Source organism: Centruroides sculpturatus, unplaced genomic scaffold, assembly GCF_000671375.1.
Source record: "Centruroides sculpturatus isolate CEXI.00-Female unplaced genomic scaffold, Cexi_2.0 scaffold1896, whole genome shotgun sequence".
In the NCBI taxonomy this organism is placed as follows: Eukaryota; Metazoa; Arthropoda; class Arachnida; order Scorpiones; family Buthidae; genus Centruroides; species Centruroides sculpturatus.
Genome location: NW_019385982.1, coordinates 21,624 through 41,272, shown reverse-complemented (window position 1 = coordinate 41,272; position 19,649 = coordinate 21,624). Strand labels below are relative to the sequence as shown.

General features: G+C 30.2%; 1 protein-coding gene across 1 annotated transcript in view; it reads left to right on the top strand.

Moving 5' to 3' along the window:
* LOC111612923 overlaps positions 1-19,649 on the top strand; it is a 78,505-nt gene that overhangs the window by 39,031 nt on the left and 19,825 nt on the right. Inside the window, exons 2-3 of the mRNA XM_023354214.1 lie at positions 11,958-12,167; positions 16,870-17,075. Coding sequence (XP_023209982.1) covers positions 11,958-12,167; positions 16,870-17,075 — 416 coding nt within the window. The remainder of the gene's footprint in view (positions 1-11,957; positions 12,168-16,869; positions 17,076-19,649) is intronic.

Sequence of the window (19,649 nt, the reverse complement as noted above, 5' to 3'; positions counted from 1 at the left end):
CACTGAAAAAAGCGTAGATTGGGTCACTCAAAATAGAGCATAGTGTAGGTCACAAAGTGAACTATATTCAAAAGGACATAGAATAGTACATAAAATAGAGCATAGAGGGAACTAAATCCAAAAGAGAATGTCACACAGAAAATAACCACAAAATAACTCAAAGAAACTGCAAAGAATAAAAACAAGCAGAAAAAGACATCGAATAAATAACACAGAAAAGAACATAGCGTCACACTGGGAAAAAACAAAAAAGCGTAAACCCAACAACACAGCAAGAAGCGTAGAACAATCATTGAAGATCATAAAATATAGAACAAAAAACATAAACTAATTTTCAACAATAAATTATACGTTTATATAAACTACACACATTTATCTATAAATATTTGAAGTTTGTAGAATAAACTTTTATTTCCAGATGGTCCTAAAAAGCGATGACAAAACGCGTATACAAAAGACCGTTTATTCAGCAAAAATTGCAAAAAAAGAGAGAGAGAATAATATCGATAGACAACAACAATTTTGTAAATTTCATTTTACTGAGTACTTTAAAGGAAAATTTGCTTTTTTGTAAATTACTTTTAGCAAAAATGCTCTTTGGATATTTTATCTAAACGATAAACTAAGAGGAGTGTTGCTGTAAATCTATTTTTAATAATAAAACCAATATTGCAAACCACACAACAATAACGTGTATTGAAATAATCGAATTTCTATTTTCACGTGTTATAAATACAAGAATTTAATACCCCCAGAAACATTCTCCAAAGGGGTTTTTCTCCTTCTTTCTCTTCCTCTTTGTTGCCATTCTCTTCTATGTAACAAACGTTGCAGCTTTGACGTACGTGGCAAAGGTTGCTAGATAAATAGTGTGTCCAGTTCTTTCGAGTGACACGTCGTTCTATCAAACCATACTTCTCATCTCTATAATTCCATGGAGGAAACGACTACCGACTACTTTAAATCCATCATAGAGATTCGCTAAATCTATGATTCGGAACAATCGGTATTGAAGATTTACACTTTAATCCCGAATTCCTAGAGGAATTAAGAATTTAAACAAGCTCCAACCGTGGAGTGTGACGGAACAGCTTATGTTTCTCAGTTAATAACTCTAAATCTCTCGGTTTAATTTAAATAGGAACTTGTTTCCACACTGCAGCTCTTCATCTTCCTCGCTTGTACAAGAGTATGTTTCAAATACTTATTCTATATACAAATAACTTACATTCTGTACTATCTGGCAACGTGTGGTTTGAGTTCCTCGATTAGTAACCATTAATTTCTTGGTTCAATTTAAATAGGCGACTGTATCAGTACTGCAGCTCGCCATCTTCACTTGTACAGTGAAGAAGATAAAGAATAAAGTACACGAATACGCTTCGAATAATTCGATTTTTTCTGTATAAACGTACACGTCAGTGTGTAAAGAACACGTAATAATGGAGTAAGCTCGTGTATCTCAGTTGATAACTTTAGATTTCACGCTTTAATTTAACAGGTACCTTTTCTGTGCTGCAAATCTTTGTCTTTCCTTACTCGTATAGGGATGACGCTTCAAATGATCCCATTTTTTCATAGTTACGTGTGTAAAGAATGAAAAGGGAACTGTAACTTACAAGTGAAGTGTATAAAAATTGTTTACTTGTCACAAATATTTACATGAAAAGTAGTTGAAATGGAAGAAGAAATCATTTTAAAATTGGCTAAGTGCCCAAAGGGAGAAAGGAAAAGAATTAATTAACGAGTTTATTTATCTCTCAAAGTTTATCTTTCTGCACAAAAGCATTCTCTGATAGAAAATACAGTATTTTGCTTTTCACAATTACATTTATTCAAATATATTCAAAGCTTTAAATATTTATTTGAAATGATATATATTTTAATAAATTGAATTGTCTATCCTTTATGAATATATAATATTCTTTACTCGTCCCTCTTATTTCCTAATAATATAATTCTTATTATTCCGAATTTAATTTTCTTTCTTTGAATTTCCAAAATATTTTTATAAATTCGTCGATTATATCATTATCTTTAAATACAGAGTAGAAAAATGGAAAGTAACGTCTGGCTTTTTTAAAGAATTTTTTATAGTTAAATATATCTGAAGGAATATTTGAGGTAATTGTTAATCCAGATAATAGAAACTATATTGATGAAATTCCTATTCTCATTATATAGTTTCTGCTATTGTAATTATCGTTATAAAGGGTTGCAGTGTTTTAATTTCTATCAGCATAGTCTCTATTATCGTCTTTATACTCTCCTTCATGCAGTCTCCATTATTGTGTTTATACTCTTCTTCATGTAGTTTCTATAGTATTATATACACGCCTCTATGTAGTTTCCGTTTCTTTAAAGCATAATCTAATTTTTATCTTAGTCTCCATTATTATGAAGCTTTATCATCAAAACATTCATCATCTTTAAACTAAATACTTTTATAACATAGCTTCATCTGTTTTAAATATATTAACATTGTCCCCTTCTGGTTGCATCAGTTGTCATTTAAGATCCTCTTCATCTTTAACACAGCTGCAAATAGTAAAGATGATGATGCTTTTTATAATATTTATTATAAAAAGTTATGTTTTCCTTTTTAAAATTTTTCTATATTTTATCAAACAGCATCTTCTCTATACCACCCCTCTCCTCCTTATCGAATATTAAGCATAGTATTTTGTTACTGCTTAACAACATTTCTTCATTAATGTATGCTAAGCAGATTAACCTTTTCACAGCTTCTTTCACACTCTTTTATTCATTAATGTATGCCAAATCTTGTTTGTATCCATTAGCCGTTAAAAGAATGTTTAGAAAAGATAGAAAACATTACTTTATCTTAAAATGATAACACAGACTGTACTTACTATCATTATCATATTGTTTGTAACAAAATTTCACTCGTTATTCTTATCTTCATAGTATATAATTAATGTTTTTTTTCATTCTTTCAACACTTTTAAACCTCATCCTTATCCTCATTAGGTACAAGTTACCTTTTCTTCTTTTTAACACGTTCTTCCTCATTTTCTTTGTGTATTGATGTAGATAAAGCCTCTTTCTTATTATCGTATTGTTTATCACAAAATTTCACTCATCATCCTTATCTTCACTTTCAGCATTCTTTAAACATGTTTAAACCTCATCGTTCTCTTCATTAGTATACAAGTAACCTTTTTCTTATTTTTAACATATACTCTTCCTCTTTTTCTTCGTGTTTTAATGAAGATAAGGCCACTTCATCATCTTTATTAATGCACAAATAACGTTTTTTTTCATTCCTTAAACAAAGCTTCTTTTCTCATCTTTATCATCATCAGTTACTCGAAACATCATCTCGTTTTTAATACATTCTCTTCGTATTCTTCATGCATTAATGAAGATAAAGGAAAGGTTTTATCTTCATTAATGCATTTTCTAAACATGTTATCTCCGTCATCCTTATCTTCATTTTGTATGATCCTTTTCTCAATTCTCAGAACGTGCACTTTTCCTCATCATCATCATCCTAAAGACAAACTCTCTTCCTATCATTTAAAAACACTAACCACTCTAAAAACCATCCAACTTGATATTTTCACGTATAAATTTATTAATTCTTTACCGTTTCATCAAGCAAATTATATTCATCCAACTAATAAAATCTTCCTCCCTTCATCTGATATATTTTTTCAATATTCATTAGTTGTCTAATTTCGCATTCATGAAAGAATTTTTAAAATTCTTTAATTATGAAAAGAATTTCAATCAATGAACGACATCAACATCCTTTAATTTAAACCAATATATTTGATAAAATTCAGTTTTCTAGTATAAAAGTTAATCGAGAATTAAAAAAATAAAAGAAGAAAAAAAGAGAGGAAGAGGAATTTTTAGGATGTAACAAATCAAGATGAAATGAGATAAAGTCTTGGAAAGTAAATTCTCATAACAACAAACGATTGTTCTTTCTTTACATCCATTCTTACTAATTACTTTCAGCTATTGTTCCCTATCTTTAGGGCAGTCAAGTAGGTTTACAGCTTGATAATTAAGTTTTCAGCATCACTTTTCTATTTATTTTTAACGGGTTTTATCTGTTCTACACACTTCATAAATGTTGACAAAAATTCCAATTACTTACTTCTAACTTCTTCACTTCTTTATTGTTTCGTCCCCCTCCTTTAGGCCTTATTGTTTCGTCCCACTTTTAAAAAAAGAGGGTGATGATTTTTTCACGTTTCTACGTTTCCTCGCCTTAAACTTACTTCCCATTTTGTTTCACTAAATGGGAAATGATCACAAAGATGATAAGTTGTCAGTCACAGTGAAGACAGCTCGCAGCAACACCTCTTAATTAACTTCTTTGTGTGGAGTTAAGTAGATGGGTATCACCTGGAGTAACATAAACTGCATTCGATATAAACTGCAGCAATAATTAAAATAATAACCAAGACTTTTCTTATTTAATTTAATAAAGAATTTTTGCTAGGGGGTTGTTAAAAAATAAATAAAAAAATAATAATAAAAACTCGTGCATTTTCCTATATCTTGGGGACAGATATATTAGATTCCTGACGTATTCGTGCCCTTTTTTCGACCTCCCCACTATTCTACTACATTATTAAGCCCTTCTGTGTTAGATTTAGAAATAAATTTTCGATCTTTAACGGGTTTTCTGGGTGGTTTTCTACTACTACTCGCTACTACTACTACTCGCTACTACTATATGTTAGGGTCAAAATGTGTGACAGATATTCTACATGCGTACAGACTGTTTGAATATTCAATACGCGCAAACACGCAAACGTACTGCTCGGAATGAAAGATGAGAAGAATCCTGATAGGTACGAGATCATTAAAATGCTTTAGATGTATTTCAAGTTGCCGAGTATAGTGTTTTCACACCTAACTATAATCTATTTACTTGATTAATCATTTATATCAATTGCTTGCCACAAATTTTCCCTACTTATAAGGTTTGCTCGTTTTATAAAATTATTGGTTTGGCTATATCAATCATAACTAATCTATTATCAAATTTATGTCTAGTCGTTTCGATTGCAGATGTTTGGTGTGCGCATTATACACACTTCAATTCCATAAATGACGTTCCCAGTAGCTTGTCGGGATTTCCTATAGTTACTCAGACAGATTTCTATGACGTTATTACAGCTGCAACACTAGCTAAACTCGACCCCCCTAAACTCGAATTTGTACGGAATTACTGGAGCACAGATGCTCTAACTTAATTTATACTCTTCCCCCTTACGCGGAGTGGAAGTATTACTGTAGGAACAGAAGTATTAATTAGTATATGACCCACTTTCGAACATTTTTGTTAAATTGTCTCCTTTGCTGTAGATAAGGACTTACTTATTCCCCACTGACCATTGCCGAAATGGTGTCCCTCTTTGATGTAGTTATAAATCACTACAATGGTGTCAGCGGGAAGTTTCCAACACAATAAACAACTTGATTTTCGGTGTACACACTAACTCCATCCCCGAGACCCATCTACTTGCCAAACGCGAGTTTAAAAAGTTTGAAACGATAAAAAAGAACACTTAAACTTTATCTAGTTCGAGATTGGTAGTGACCATTAGATGTGCGGAAGCAGCAGCACACATGTATACAATAGTACAAACGTATTCTTGTATACAAGCGTGCTGCTAGTGCTGCTAAAAATGTTGGCATGTACGAAAACGTCCTTTTAAAAAAAACACTACACAGATAGAAGGGAACTTTACAAGTAATTCATTTTTATCAACCTTAAGCTGTTGTGTACATTAATCAATATCCTCAACAGTTATATATTACGCGACATAAAATGATATAAATATTTCAGTCCACGTACATCTACACCTGTACAACGTCAAATGATACCAGTCCTTGATGAGATCTAATTTTAGTGTTTCTAACATTCGCAAATGCTAATCTAATCTAGTAATTTCATTACTTTGTCAATCAGTTTGACATAAGACACTGTGCAGTTCCCTTCTACTCTGCATCTGTACTCGACTCAATGGTAATACTATGCCAACCCCCCACAAATGACTGTACAGTTTTATGGCCATTCTGCATCCGAGATATAGTAAATTATATCCCTATTTGTGTTACTATTTAGTCTTGGGGTGAATCAGTCGGCAATCTCTGGGGAATCCCTAATCGTCTGTGACTCATGCTCCTTTGTTCTATCGCTGCCAGACGTATAAAGTCACATAGTTTCATCCAGTTGTTGATTCATCCCCCTAATGCCACTAGCTGAAATGGAGGGAAATGCATTTGTAGCTAGACTTTTTGCAAAATTAATTACTCGTCCGGTCCCTTGCTGTAAAATATTTTATAGGGTTATAAAATTTTGTACTTGAAACGCTCCTTCAATTTTGCTCTATTGAGTCTTAGAATATAAAATATAAAATTTGCAGGGGGGAATTTTATGTTTTATATCTTTGTATGCAGTTAAAATATTCATGTATATCTCTACATCTCCGTTTTTATGTCTGATACAGTCCTGTACAGAGATGTAGATGTAGACTGTACACAACTATTCCAGAGGTAATCCTTTAAAAGGATAATGAGGCAAAAATTTCAGCGATTTAAAACAAATAAGTGAGATGTAAAAATACGGAAGAAACGGGTAAAAATACAGAGGTAATTAAGGTAGAGATGAAGAGGAAATTGAAATGTCGAGATATGAAATTAAAGATATAAATAAAGTACAGATATAGATGTGTGGAGGTAATTGAGTAATGGGATACAAGTGTGGAGGAAATTAAATTATAGATATAGAGCTAAATGAAGATATTGAGCTAACTGAAATATAGTGATATAGATCTACAGATGAGTAAAGGCAATTGAGGGAAAGAGATAGAGGCACAGAGGAAACTGTGGCACGAAGATATGCTCTTCATATCTTTATCATAGATAAACAAACTCTTATACATAGAAAACCTTGTATATAACCTCTTTAAATAGCCATAAAATACAAAAAGTACAGATTTTTTTAGAGACGGACACATTAATTTCACATCACACATACGAATAAAAACATAAAGAAGAATTTCACACGAAAGAATTTTAATATTTTATACAGGAATAAATGCTTTTATACAATATACCACCTTAAAAGGACGATTTTATTACAGCTATATAGGCAATTTATGACTCTTCTAAAGCTTTCTCACCTGTACTTCAGGTAACCGAACTTCATTTAGGTGTTACAGATGAAGTTGAGATAAGAAATAAACAATAATTCCATTTATAAAAACTTGATGGAGGAATACAAAATGGTATAAAAAAAAAGGGCGCTTTCATTTATCACACTAGGATTGTTTCTCGCGCATGATAGGAATTGATTTTGCACATTGAACATCCGAAGATATTTTTATGCCTTGGGGGATGTTAGTAAACCCCCATTTACCAAACCCCTCAGGCATATATTTATAGCACAAGACAATGGTTACATTGGTAGAAAGGGTATAGACAATCTCTTTTCTGTCTTCCTCTAATGTCTCTTCGAACATGTTTTATGTATGCAGTGATTTCTTAGTCCGGGCTATACATCTCTCGTGTCAATTGTTTCTCCATCGTTTCTAGCCATAGCTTGTTGTTGGATTGAAGAAAAATTCTCTTTGGCAGGTTGTTGAAAATTTTATGGACACTTCCCCCCTTTACTCCCATCGTTTTGTGGATAGTTTGAATTTCACATTTCTACTATTCGCTGTCTACCTGAACGATGCGAGGGATATTGTGAAATATGCAAAATGCATATTCTATATCACTCGGGTATAGAAAATTGCCGTCGTTTCTCGTTTGTAAGCTACTGAAAAATGATATTGTTAAAAGAAAAAATAATAATAATAATGTATATATATTGGAGTAAGTTGGAAAATGATGAATGATTATCCTTTATGAACATCTAAATATGAAAGATGTAAAGGAATATTGTCCTTTCTGGATGCTGTAAAGTGCTTTTATGTAGCTGATTTCCTTTCTAAAATATAAATAAATTGCTTTATTTTTTAAAAACGGACTTATTTTACTTCATTTTTTTAATGTTTTGAAATTTATTTATCTTTTTTAGGTATTTAAACAGTACTCTTACTGATGAAATACAGTTTTAACAAATTAAAGATGACTTCGATTCCATATTGTTGTATTTTGTAGAAACAATACATTATATAGTTTTTTAGAATGGTATTCATAGCATTTTTATAATACTTAAACCTGTGTAAACCGGAATCGCACGGTACCTAATACTTTTCCGTTTTGAACAGGTTTTTTTAAATGTAGAAAATCGCTCCATTTCGAAGAATTTTTCCCCGTTTAGGCAGGTTTCCGTTTTATTCAGGTTCCGTTTTAGACAGGTTTTTGGACGTTTTTGGACTCGGAGGACCTCAGAACGTCCAGAAGTGCAAAAAATTTAAGAGTTTTTTCCCCCCTATATGTATGGATATTTGTGTATGGAGGAACGATTTTGTTCACCCAATTTGAAGCTTAATAACTCATGTGCCTTTTGTCGAAATTTTCTGAAATTTTGCAGAGAGGTTTGAGTGTTAGGATGAAATGTTTCTAGAGAATTTCAGGAAAATCGTACTGTTGGTTCGTGAGATATGGCTTCACCTCTTAATATCTCTCGAACTAATGGCAGCAATTATTAGGGGTTAAACAAGTAAAAAATGCAGGGGAAGTTCAGCTACAACTTTTTTTGTTATAAGCTTTTACGTGATACTGAATGTAATAATTGATTATCACACATCGATTTTTATGTAATATGGAGTTAATTGTAGCAGTATCGAACTGTGTAGTTGTACCATACAGCACACGACATTTAAATATAGTATGCATGATACTTATGTACCATGTATAAAGCGCAATTAAATACTTAAAATATTACGTATAATGCGCAACTAAATACTTATTTTGTTGCGCATTATACGTGATATTTAACTATTTGTACTTTACGCATTATACTAACTACCAAGTTTAACTTTATACACAATGCTGCCATACATTCTGCTTTATTCATGATACTGAATTAATTAGTTGCGCTTTACGCACGACACCGAACTATTCGGGTGCACATTATATAAGCTACCGAATTTACGTTTTAATTCTATCGAATTTATCTATTCATATGTCTACTGTTGAAGAGTTTCGACACCGAATTAACCTTATAAATATAACATTAAAGTATTTTTAAGCTTTCCAAAACGATTATGGGACCAACTTTTGCATGATACTAAGCTGTTATGTCACGATACTCCACTATATCAGCTATACAATTCAGTAAATATCGTATATTGAAGTATGTTATTGAAGTAATACTTTAAAGAGCACAACTCATGAATGATGTAGAAAAAAACAAAAGCTCAAGTCAAGCTAAATATATATATATATATATATATATATTGAGATTTAGCAATTTTCATAATGGTAGAAACTCGTACCAAGTTGGAAATTTTTGGAACGTTTTTATGTATCATCCATCAACTTTTCTCTACCAATTTGTCATCCTATTTATTAAAGTCAAAGATCTTTTTATATTTTCTTTTAATCTTTTGCCTTCTAACTGTCAGTTTTTATCAAGATCACGGTAGAATTCCTCGTATAAAATCACTTAGAAGTAGTATTTTTCAAGTAAGAATGCAGTAAAATAAGGAAAAGGAAGAGGAGGATCAGGATGAAGACGAAAGTTACCAACACACAGTGTTAAGATAAATAGAAATTTTTTCCTGTATTTTTAAGTAAAATACAAATACAGAATATATTTTTGTGCATTTTAAAGTAAATTTCTATTTATCTCAACACTGTGCTGATACTTTTCATCTTCATCCTGATCCTCCTCTTTCTTCTCCCACTCTTATTATCACTGGAAAATACTATTTTAAAGTAATTTTACTTAAAAATAATAAAATAAAAACCGTTTTAAAAAATTAAAAGGGGTAGAAACTAGGAGGGGCAAGATGAAAATGAAGATAAAAAGCATCAATACAACGTTTAGGAAACAGAAATAAATAAATAATTGATTAATATATTTTACATTAAATTGTAATTTTAAAATGGAATAAGAGAAAATGATGAAGATGAAGAGCATAAATTTCGTCTTCATCCTTTTTCCTCCGACATTGCAGAAAAATAAATTAAATCTTCACACATTTTATTTAAAACTATTCAAAGTAGCAAGCTTTTAATTAAGATAAGAGAAAAAGAAAGAGGATGAGGAGGAGGATGATCAGGATAAAGACTATCGATCGTAAAAGATCTTTAAGTGCGCCTCAAAAGTGAAAGTGAAGAGTATAATGAGCAGAAATAGGAAAAAATGAAACTATTTAATATACAGTTAAACTTCTAAATAACGGCCAACGATTGGGGACATAAAAAACAATGGTCGTTGTAGGAAGTGTCCGTAATTTGGAGGTTGTTTAGAGCGCATTTTCGTTCCTGAAAAAAATAGTAGTTGCTGGGAGGTGGCCGTCATTGAAGGTTGGACTGTATTTTATTTTAAAATATTGAAATTAACAATCCTACTTTTCTTGATGATGCAGGATGAGGAAGAGCACCAAGAAAGTGTTTAGAAATGGAGAAAATAAAATAAAATTTTTCGGTTATGTTACTAATTATACTTGCACTTATTAGTAAAATTTAATTAATAATGTATTAACAAGTAAATTAAATTTACAAACAATTTTAATTTTATTATCTATAGTTAATATAATTTTGAAGAGTTTCTCTTTGTAACAAGATTTTTTCGCTTCTTCTTTTCCACCGAAAGTTGTGAAAAAAAGAAACGAGAGAGACTTAATTGAGAAACTTTCTTCTCTTCCTCCATTTTTTTCCTCTCCTTCTCCTCCTCTTCCTCCTCCTCTTGTCTCTTTCTTATCCCTTTCTATAGATTTTTGTGCATGATGATGCACGGTTTGTTAAGCTTAGAAAAATGTGGTACCCAATCGAAAATTTCATTTACAAAAGTAGTAAAACATCTCACATGATGGGGACAGCATAGGATCAACATCAGTCTGAATCAGGAAATGGATGCCATGGGATCTTGGTAATGCTCTTCCGCATCTTTACTACTACGCTACCGGATATTCTATTAATAATTCACTTGGAAATTTATGAAACTATCAGATACTTTTACATCTTTCATTTCGGGATCGGGTTTTAATCTTTTAAATCCTATAAAGAAATCTCGTCTTTTAGGTATTTTTAATAATATAACATCAAACAGGATTTGGGTGCAATCGAAGGGAGGTTAGCAATCTTGATCCATTTCTTTGTAAAATGTGCAAAAATTTAATCCCTCCTTCAATCTTAAATAAATAAAATTTGATATTTTATATTTATTACTTCGTCTCTTCAAATTTTATGCCCGTTCTTTAACGTTTACTCACTCTTAAACGTTATCTAGAAGCTTTTATTCAGTCTTCAATGCAACTCATTTGCATCTGGTTGTGTAAAGAAATGAATTAAAGCTCGTTGCTTCGCATCTTTCTCGTGTTTTCTAACCTAACGAAATGGATAAACAGAAACAGCTGAATAGGATTTCTATAGAACTTTAGAAAGATTTCCATAATTAAATAAATGATATACGTTCTAAACCTTGTATACTGAGATTTTCTACAAGAATGCTGTNAAAAAAATCGTGTAAAAAATTAGAAAATCCAGGAGGATCAAGATTAAGATGAAGATGAAGGGCATCAATTTAAGAAATGGAAAAAAAAATTATTTATATAAAAATATGTTTAAAAAACCTTAACATTTATTTAATTTTGTGAATTTTAATTCGAAAAATAGCGAAAAAATTAGAATAAAAAATAAATTTAAAACCTATTCTGTTACTGGTCAGCAACTGAATATTTTTTTTCCTGCAGAAAATCAGCGACTAAAACAAAAAATTTATTTTTAAATCCATAAACAAACTTTTTAAATGCTGCAAAATAATTAATTCATTTTTTTTTCTATTTTAGGAACGGTTGGACTTCGTCTCATGAGACTTGAAGTACCTTCAGCAGCGATTAGAGGCGAACCTGTATGGTTAAACTGTACATTCGACTTAGAATCAGACGAGTTGTATTCAGTAAAATGGTACAAAAACAACGTAGAATTCTACAGATTTTTACCGACAGACCAACCACCTGGCCAAAAATACGATCTGATGGGAGTTTACGTAGACGTAAGTTAAAATGGAATCCATTATTCTGTATCCTAGTGCAACATATATCCAGCTTACAGTAGAGCAACATATAGCATGTGGCAGGGATAATCTGTATCGCGGATACAAATGGCGCAAGTGATATTGCTAGAAAAATTACCGTTCAACGTGGTGAAAATAATACTTATAATGGAGTTGGTAGTGATTAATCAACAATATATATCTCACATTTGCTCTTTGTCAACAATTGATCTCCCTGTTGACAATTACAGATGTCCAGTTGAGAACATATTAATAACAGAGCTTACGTGGCTTATGGCCTCATCCTTCATATTGTTTTCTTTTTGCTCTTGACTGTTTATATACTTTACTAAATTTCTGACATATTTTACTTAGATTTAACATCATTTTACTATGCTTTAAGTTTCAAAATACTGTACATTCCTACGAAGTTTCTGGTATCTTAGTCTTTCTTAAACTTCTGGCGCATTTTTAATTCGATTTTAATTAATTTCTAACGACTTTATGTCATTTTAGCGTGTTTTATTAAAATTTTATTCAATTCTTGAACTTTTTCTTAGTTTTTTTGGCTTACTTCAATTAAATTCTGCGTAATTTTAGAAATCTTTTACTTATTTCCACGTAAATTTTAGAATTTTAACTTAGTCACGTGTGATTTTAACTTTAATTTAGAACCTATGTAATTTTTGCCACTTTTTACTTGATTTATACATAATTTTCAACGTTTTCCATAATTTTTATCATCTTTTCCTCGATTCCACGTAATTTCTAGAGTAATTTTATTTACACTTCACATAATCAGAACAATTCATAGGACATAAGTCAATACAAAACCACACTTAATTAGTTTACAGGATATTATGAAGATATTATTAAATAAATTAAAATTTTCTAACTTAATAACAAATTATATAGAACTAAATTAATCAAGAAAAAAGGATTTTAGCTTATTTTTTGTGCATTTAATTGTATTAATGCACAGGGTACTTTTTTATTTCTTATTTCTTAACTACACCCACCTAATGTGCCAAAATAAATGATCAATCTGGGATACCAAGAATGTAAAGTTATAAATGATGTTCTTAATTAAGTCTCTGATGAGACTAATGACTTGATCTGTCAAGCTGAAGATTACGTCAAGAAGCATAAAGTAATGTTCTTAAGCGTACGACCCGAATTCACGCGTTTAATTACCATCTTCTGATGGGGACGAAGCATAAAAAAAATAATTCTCTAGCGATAATTTGGAGATTAGGAACACCTAAACACGGGTTTTAAAATATTTTAACCAGTTTTTATCTGTTTAAAACATGTTTATTCGAGAATTTAAGGTAGTTTAAACGCCATTAAACACGTTAAAAAGATGCAGTTTTAGTGCTTGAATATGCAAAAGTATGCCTCTAAATCCGTGAAAAACACTTAAAATTTCCGATTTTAGACGTATTTTATACTCTAAATTCTTAATTATGTAGAAATTAATTATTTTTCCTTGTTTAAAATGTTTTTTTTACATATGTAAACGCCTTTAAACACGCTAAAAAGAACATATTTTGGCATGTTTAGATGTTGTTTTAACACCTAATCGCAATAAATATGTTGAAAATTCGTTATTAAATCTCTTAGAAGGCCTCAAAATTCTTGATTTTCGGCATACTTATTCTTTAAACTCCTTAATTATTTAGAAATTAGTGATTCTAAAGGATACTTCTACGCAGAAAACAACCACGTAAACTCGAAAAAATATTTTAATTACTCATCATTAGACTGATTAATTAATAGGCAAACTCCTTTATAGAAGTATATACAAATCATTAGAGAATTTTACTAATAAATATGACGTGTAATAATAATTAATTATATTCAAAATATGGTTGTATATAACATTAATAAGAGAGGTTAGAAGAGAAGAGAAGAGAGAGAGAGAGAGGCGATTGTATTAATAACAAACGGGAGCGAGTAGGGGGGACGGAGTTGAGAGTTGAGAGAAAGGATTGACGATTGTGATTTGTCGGCTTAGAATAAACGATTCTGTTGTTTGTCAGATAGGCAAAGCTGAGTCAAGATTCATTACAACAGCAAATTGTTCAGGAGTTAATTAACGAAGAGACAGTAAAGGAACTCCTTATTGTGTAATTAGGCGAAAGATTTAACGTTAGCTGACTGAACATTTGAGCAAATTTACAACCAGAACTTGAGAAGTGGAGTAGAAAATTACACTATTTACATCCAGTTTACTCTATGAGAATGTCTATATTTTCCATTTGGATATTTTGATTTCAATACTCTGTTAACTATCTTCACTACACTAATGTAATCATTATGTAAAGTAACTAATTGAATTGTAGTCCATTCCCTCCCTACTTTAAACGTGAAATTACTTAATATGCTTTATAAAAATAACCAAAATTATTAATTATTTATGCAGTTAACACTTTAGAAATTCATTTAAACTAAAAACCTGTCCGAAACGGTACCTGCCAAAGTGTAAAAACTCTTCGAAACAGAGAGATTTTCTGTTAGAAAGAAACCCGTTTAAGACGGAAATCTGCCGAAACGGTGCGATTCCGGTTTACACAGGTTTTATTGTATTTTATATGAAGATTATATAAAAATTCCATTTTTTTTCTGTCAAAAATTTAGATAAAAAATGGCAGATTTTTTAATGCAAGTAGATGGAATTTTTGTGTAATTTTGATACAAAATAATTGATTTTTACAATAAATTTTGTAGAAATTAAGTTTCTTGTAAAATTTTTAGCTATTCGCCAGCAATCTTTGAAGAATTAATTGAGTTTTCAAAAAAAAAAATGCGTAAAAATTACGACACGAAGTAGAATTTCTGCGTGTTTTTGATACAAATAAGCCAAAATTTTAGTTAAATTTTAATAAAAAATATAAAATAAAACTTTATAAACCGGAATTGCACTGTACCGAATAATTTTCTTCCGATTTGACAGGTTTCCGTTTTAAACAGGTTTCTCTTTAACGTAGAAAATCTCTTCATTTCGAAGAATTTTTTTCTGTTTAGACAGGTTTCTGCTTTATCCGAATACAATAAAACCTGTCCGTATTGGACAGGTTTTATTGTATTCGGTATCATGCGATTTTAGTTTATACAGGTTTCGCTGTAATTATATTTAAATGTAAATTTATTTATGTACTGTACGTTTAAATTGCTGAAGGTAAACATTGTGCGTGTAAATTTAATTTTCGAGTGTTTTTTTCTTCTAGAAAAAGTAATTATACAGCTTTAAAAAATGTAGAAAATGTAGAAAAAAAATGTAAAGAAATATTGTTTAAACTTAATTTTTACATCAGTTGTAATTTAATTAGTTCTGTTTTCTTCTATTTTTAAGAAATTTAAACGTTTACTTAATGTCTGGAATTGTCTAGAATATTTGCTTAATTTTAATTTTATTTTTTAAATTAGAACAATTTAATAATGTTTTTTATTTATAAAATACGACACAATAAAACCTGTCTAAAGCGTAACCCGAATAAAGCCGAAACCTGCCTAAAGAGAAAAAAGTTTATTCGAATGGAGTGATTTTTCTACGTTAAAAAAAACCTGTTTGAACGGAAACCTGACAAACCGGAAGAAAATTCTTCTGTACAGTATGATTCCGCTGTACACGGGTTTTACTATATATTTTTTCTTTAAAATTTATTAAGATTCTGGCTTATTTGTATTAAAAACAACAACGCAGGAATTCTTCTTCGTTTCGAAATTTTCATGCATTTTCTTATTGAAAAGTCAATTAATTCTTCAAAAATTGCCGGCGAATAGCTAAAAATTTTACAAGAAACTTAATTTCTACAAAATTTGTTGTAAAAATCGATTATTTTTGTATCAAAATTAGACAAAAATTCCATTTTATAACCTAAAAAAATCCGCCATTTTTATCTAAAAGTTTTAGCATTTTCTTTAATTAAAATGAAAAAGTTTTTGACAGAAGAAAACGGGATTTTTGCATAATTTTGATACAAAAAAACAACAAAACCTGTGTAAACCGGAATCGCACCGTTTTGGACAGGTTTTACTGTATTCGATTTCTAAATGAATTTTATAAGAAATTATATTAATTTCCTTTTTAAAATTCCAGTTTAAATGTGTTCATGATAGTGATAAAGCCTGAAATTTTTTTCAAAATTAATTAAAATTTTGTCTAGAAAAATGAATATTTTTGCAGAAAAAAAATTAATATTTTATCTAATAATTTTGACATTTTCTTAAAATATCAATTCCATTCTTTGATATATATATTTTTTCTTTTTAAAACTGCTGGTGAATATTTAAAAAATTAATAATGTAAAATATCTTTCCAAAATTCCACTTAAAATAATGAAAAATCTTTTAAAATTTTAATAATTTACTAAAATTTTGTCAGAAAATCCAGTATTTTGCATTTAAAAAATAACTGCTAAAAATTCGACTTTATTAACTTAAAAATTGCGATTTTCATCGAAAAATTTTGATACTTTCTTTAAATTTTTCATTAGAAATTATTAAATAAAGAGATTTTAAGAAATCAATATAAACTTTCCTCTTTCTCTCTCTCTCACACTCTCTCCTCCTTTTCCCTCTGATGTATCCCCTCTCTCTCGCATATTTTTCCTTCTCAAATGTCTTTCTCTCTNATTTTTAAATCCATAAACAAACTTTTTAAATGCTGCAAAATAATTAATTCATTTTTTTTTCTATTTTAGGAACGGTTGGACTTCGTCTCATGAGACTTGAAGTACCTTCAGCAGCGATTAGAGGCGAACCTGTATGGTTAAACTGTACATTCGACTTAGAATCAGACGAGTTGTATTCAGTAAAATGGTACAAAAACAACGTAGAATTCTACAGATTTTTACCGACAGACCAACCACCTGGCCAAAAATACGATCTGATGGGAGTTTACGTAGACGTAAGTTAAAATGGAATCCATTATTCTGTATCCTAGTGCAACATATATCCAGCTTACAGTAGAGCAACATATAGCATGTGGCAGGGATAATCTGTATCGCGGATACAAATGGCGCAAGTGATATTGCTAGAAAAATTACCGTTCAACGTGGTGAAAATAATACTTATAATGGAGTTGGTAGTGATTAATCAACAATATATATCTCACATTTGCTCTTTGTCAACAATTGATCTCCCTGTTGACAATTACAGATGTCCAGTTGAGAACATATTAATAACAGAGCTTACGTGGCTTATGGCCTCATCCTTCATATTGTTTTCTTTTTGCTCTTGACTGTTTATATACTTTACTAAATTTCTGACATATTTTACTTAGATTTAACATCATTTTACTATGCTTTAAGTTTCAAAATACTGTACATTCCTACGAAGTTTCTGGTATCTTAGTCTTTCTTAAACTTCTGGCGCATTTTTAATTCGATTTTAATTAATTTCTAACGACTTTATGTCATTTTAGCGTGTTTTATTAAAATTTTATTCAATTCTTGAACTTTTTCTTAGTTTTTTTGGCTTACTTCAATTAAATTCTGCGTAATTTTAGAAATCTTTTACTTATTTCCACGTAAATTTTAGAATTTTAACTTAGTCACGTGTGATTTTAACTTTAATTTAGAACCTATGTAATTTTTGCCACTTTTTACTTGATTTATACATAATTTTCAACGTTTTCCATAATTTTTATCATCTTTTCCTCGATTCCACGTAATTTCTAGAGTAATTTTATTTACACTTCACATAATCAGAACAATTCATAGGACATAAGTCAATACAAAACCACACTTAATTAGTTTACAGGATATTATGAAGATATTATTAAATAAATTAAAATTTTCTAACTTAATAACAAATTATATAGAACTAAATTAATCAAGAAAAAAGGATTTTAGCTTATTTTTTGTGCATTTAATTGTATTAATGCACAGGGTACTTTTTTATTTCTTATTTCTTAACTACACCCACCTAATGTGCCAAAATAAATGATCAATCTGGGATACCAAGAATGTAAAGTTATAAATGATGTTCTTAATTAAGTCTCTGATGAGACTAATGACTTGATCTGTCAAGCTGAAGATTACGTCAAGAAGCATAAAGTAATGTTCTTAAGCGTACGACCCGAATTCACGCGTTTAATTACCATCTTCTGATGGGGACGAAGCATAAAAAAAATAATTCTCTAGCGATAATTTGGAGATTAGGAACACCTAAACACGGGTTTTAAAATATTTTAACCAGTTTTTATCTGTTTAAAACACGTTTATTCGAGAATTTAAGATAGTTTAAACGCCATTAAACACGTTAAAAAGATGCAGCTTTAGCGCTTGAATATGCAAAAGTATGCCTCTAAATCCGTGAAAAACACTTAAAATTTCCGATTTTAGACGTATTTTATACTCTAAATTCTTAATTATGTAGAAATTAATTATTTTTCCTTGTTTAAAATGTTTTTTTACATATGTAAACGCCTTTAAACACGCTAAAAAGAACATATTTTGGCATGTTTAGATGTTGTTTTAACACCTAATCGCAATAAATATGTTGAAAATTCGTTATTAAATCTCTTAGAAGGCCTCAAAATTCTTGATTTTCGGCATACTTATTCTTTAAACTCCTTAATTATTTAGAAATTAGTGATTCTAAAGGATACTTCTACGCAGAAAACAACCACGTAAACTCGAAAAAATATTTTAATTACTCATCATTAGACTGATTAATTAATAGGCAAACTCCTTTATAGAAGTATATACAAATCATTAGAGAATTTTACTAATAAATATGACGTGTAATAATAATTAATTATATTCAAAATATGGTTGTATATAACATTAATAAGAGAGGTTAGAAGAGAAGAGAAGAGAGAGAGAGAGAGGCGATTGCATTAATAACAAACGGGAGCGAGTAGGGGGGACGGAGTTGAGAGTTGAGAGAAAGGATTGACGATTGTGATTTGTCGGCTTAGAATAAACGATTCTGTTGTTTGTCAGATAGGCAAAGCTGAGTCAAGATTCATTACAACAGCAAATTGTTCAGGAGTTAATTAACGAAGAGACAGTAAAGGAACTCCTTATTGTGTAATTAGGCGAAAGATTTAACGTTAGCTGACTGAACATTTGAGCAAATTTACAACCAGAACTTGAGAAGTGGAGTAGAAAATTACACTATTTACATCCAGTTTACTCTATGAGAATGTCTATATTTTCCATTTGGATATTTTGATTTCAATACTCTGTTAACTATCTTCACTACACTAATGTAATCATTATGTAAAGTAACTAATTGAATTGTAGTCCATTCCCTCCCTACTTTAAACGTGAAATTACTTAATATGCTTTATAAAAATAACCAAAATTATTAATTATTTATGCAGTTAACACTTTAGAAATTCATTTAAACTAAAAACCTGTCCGAAACGGTACCTGCCAAAGTGTAAAAACTCTTCGAAACAGAGAGATTTTCTGTTAGAAAGAAACCCGTTTAAGACGGAAATCTGCCGAAACGGTGCGATTCCGGTTTACAC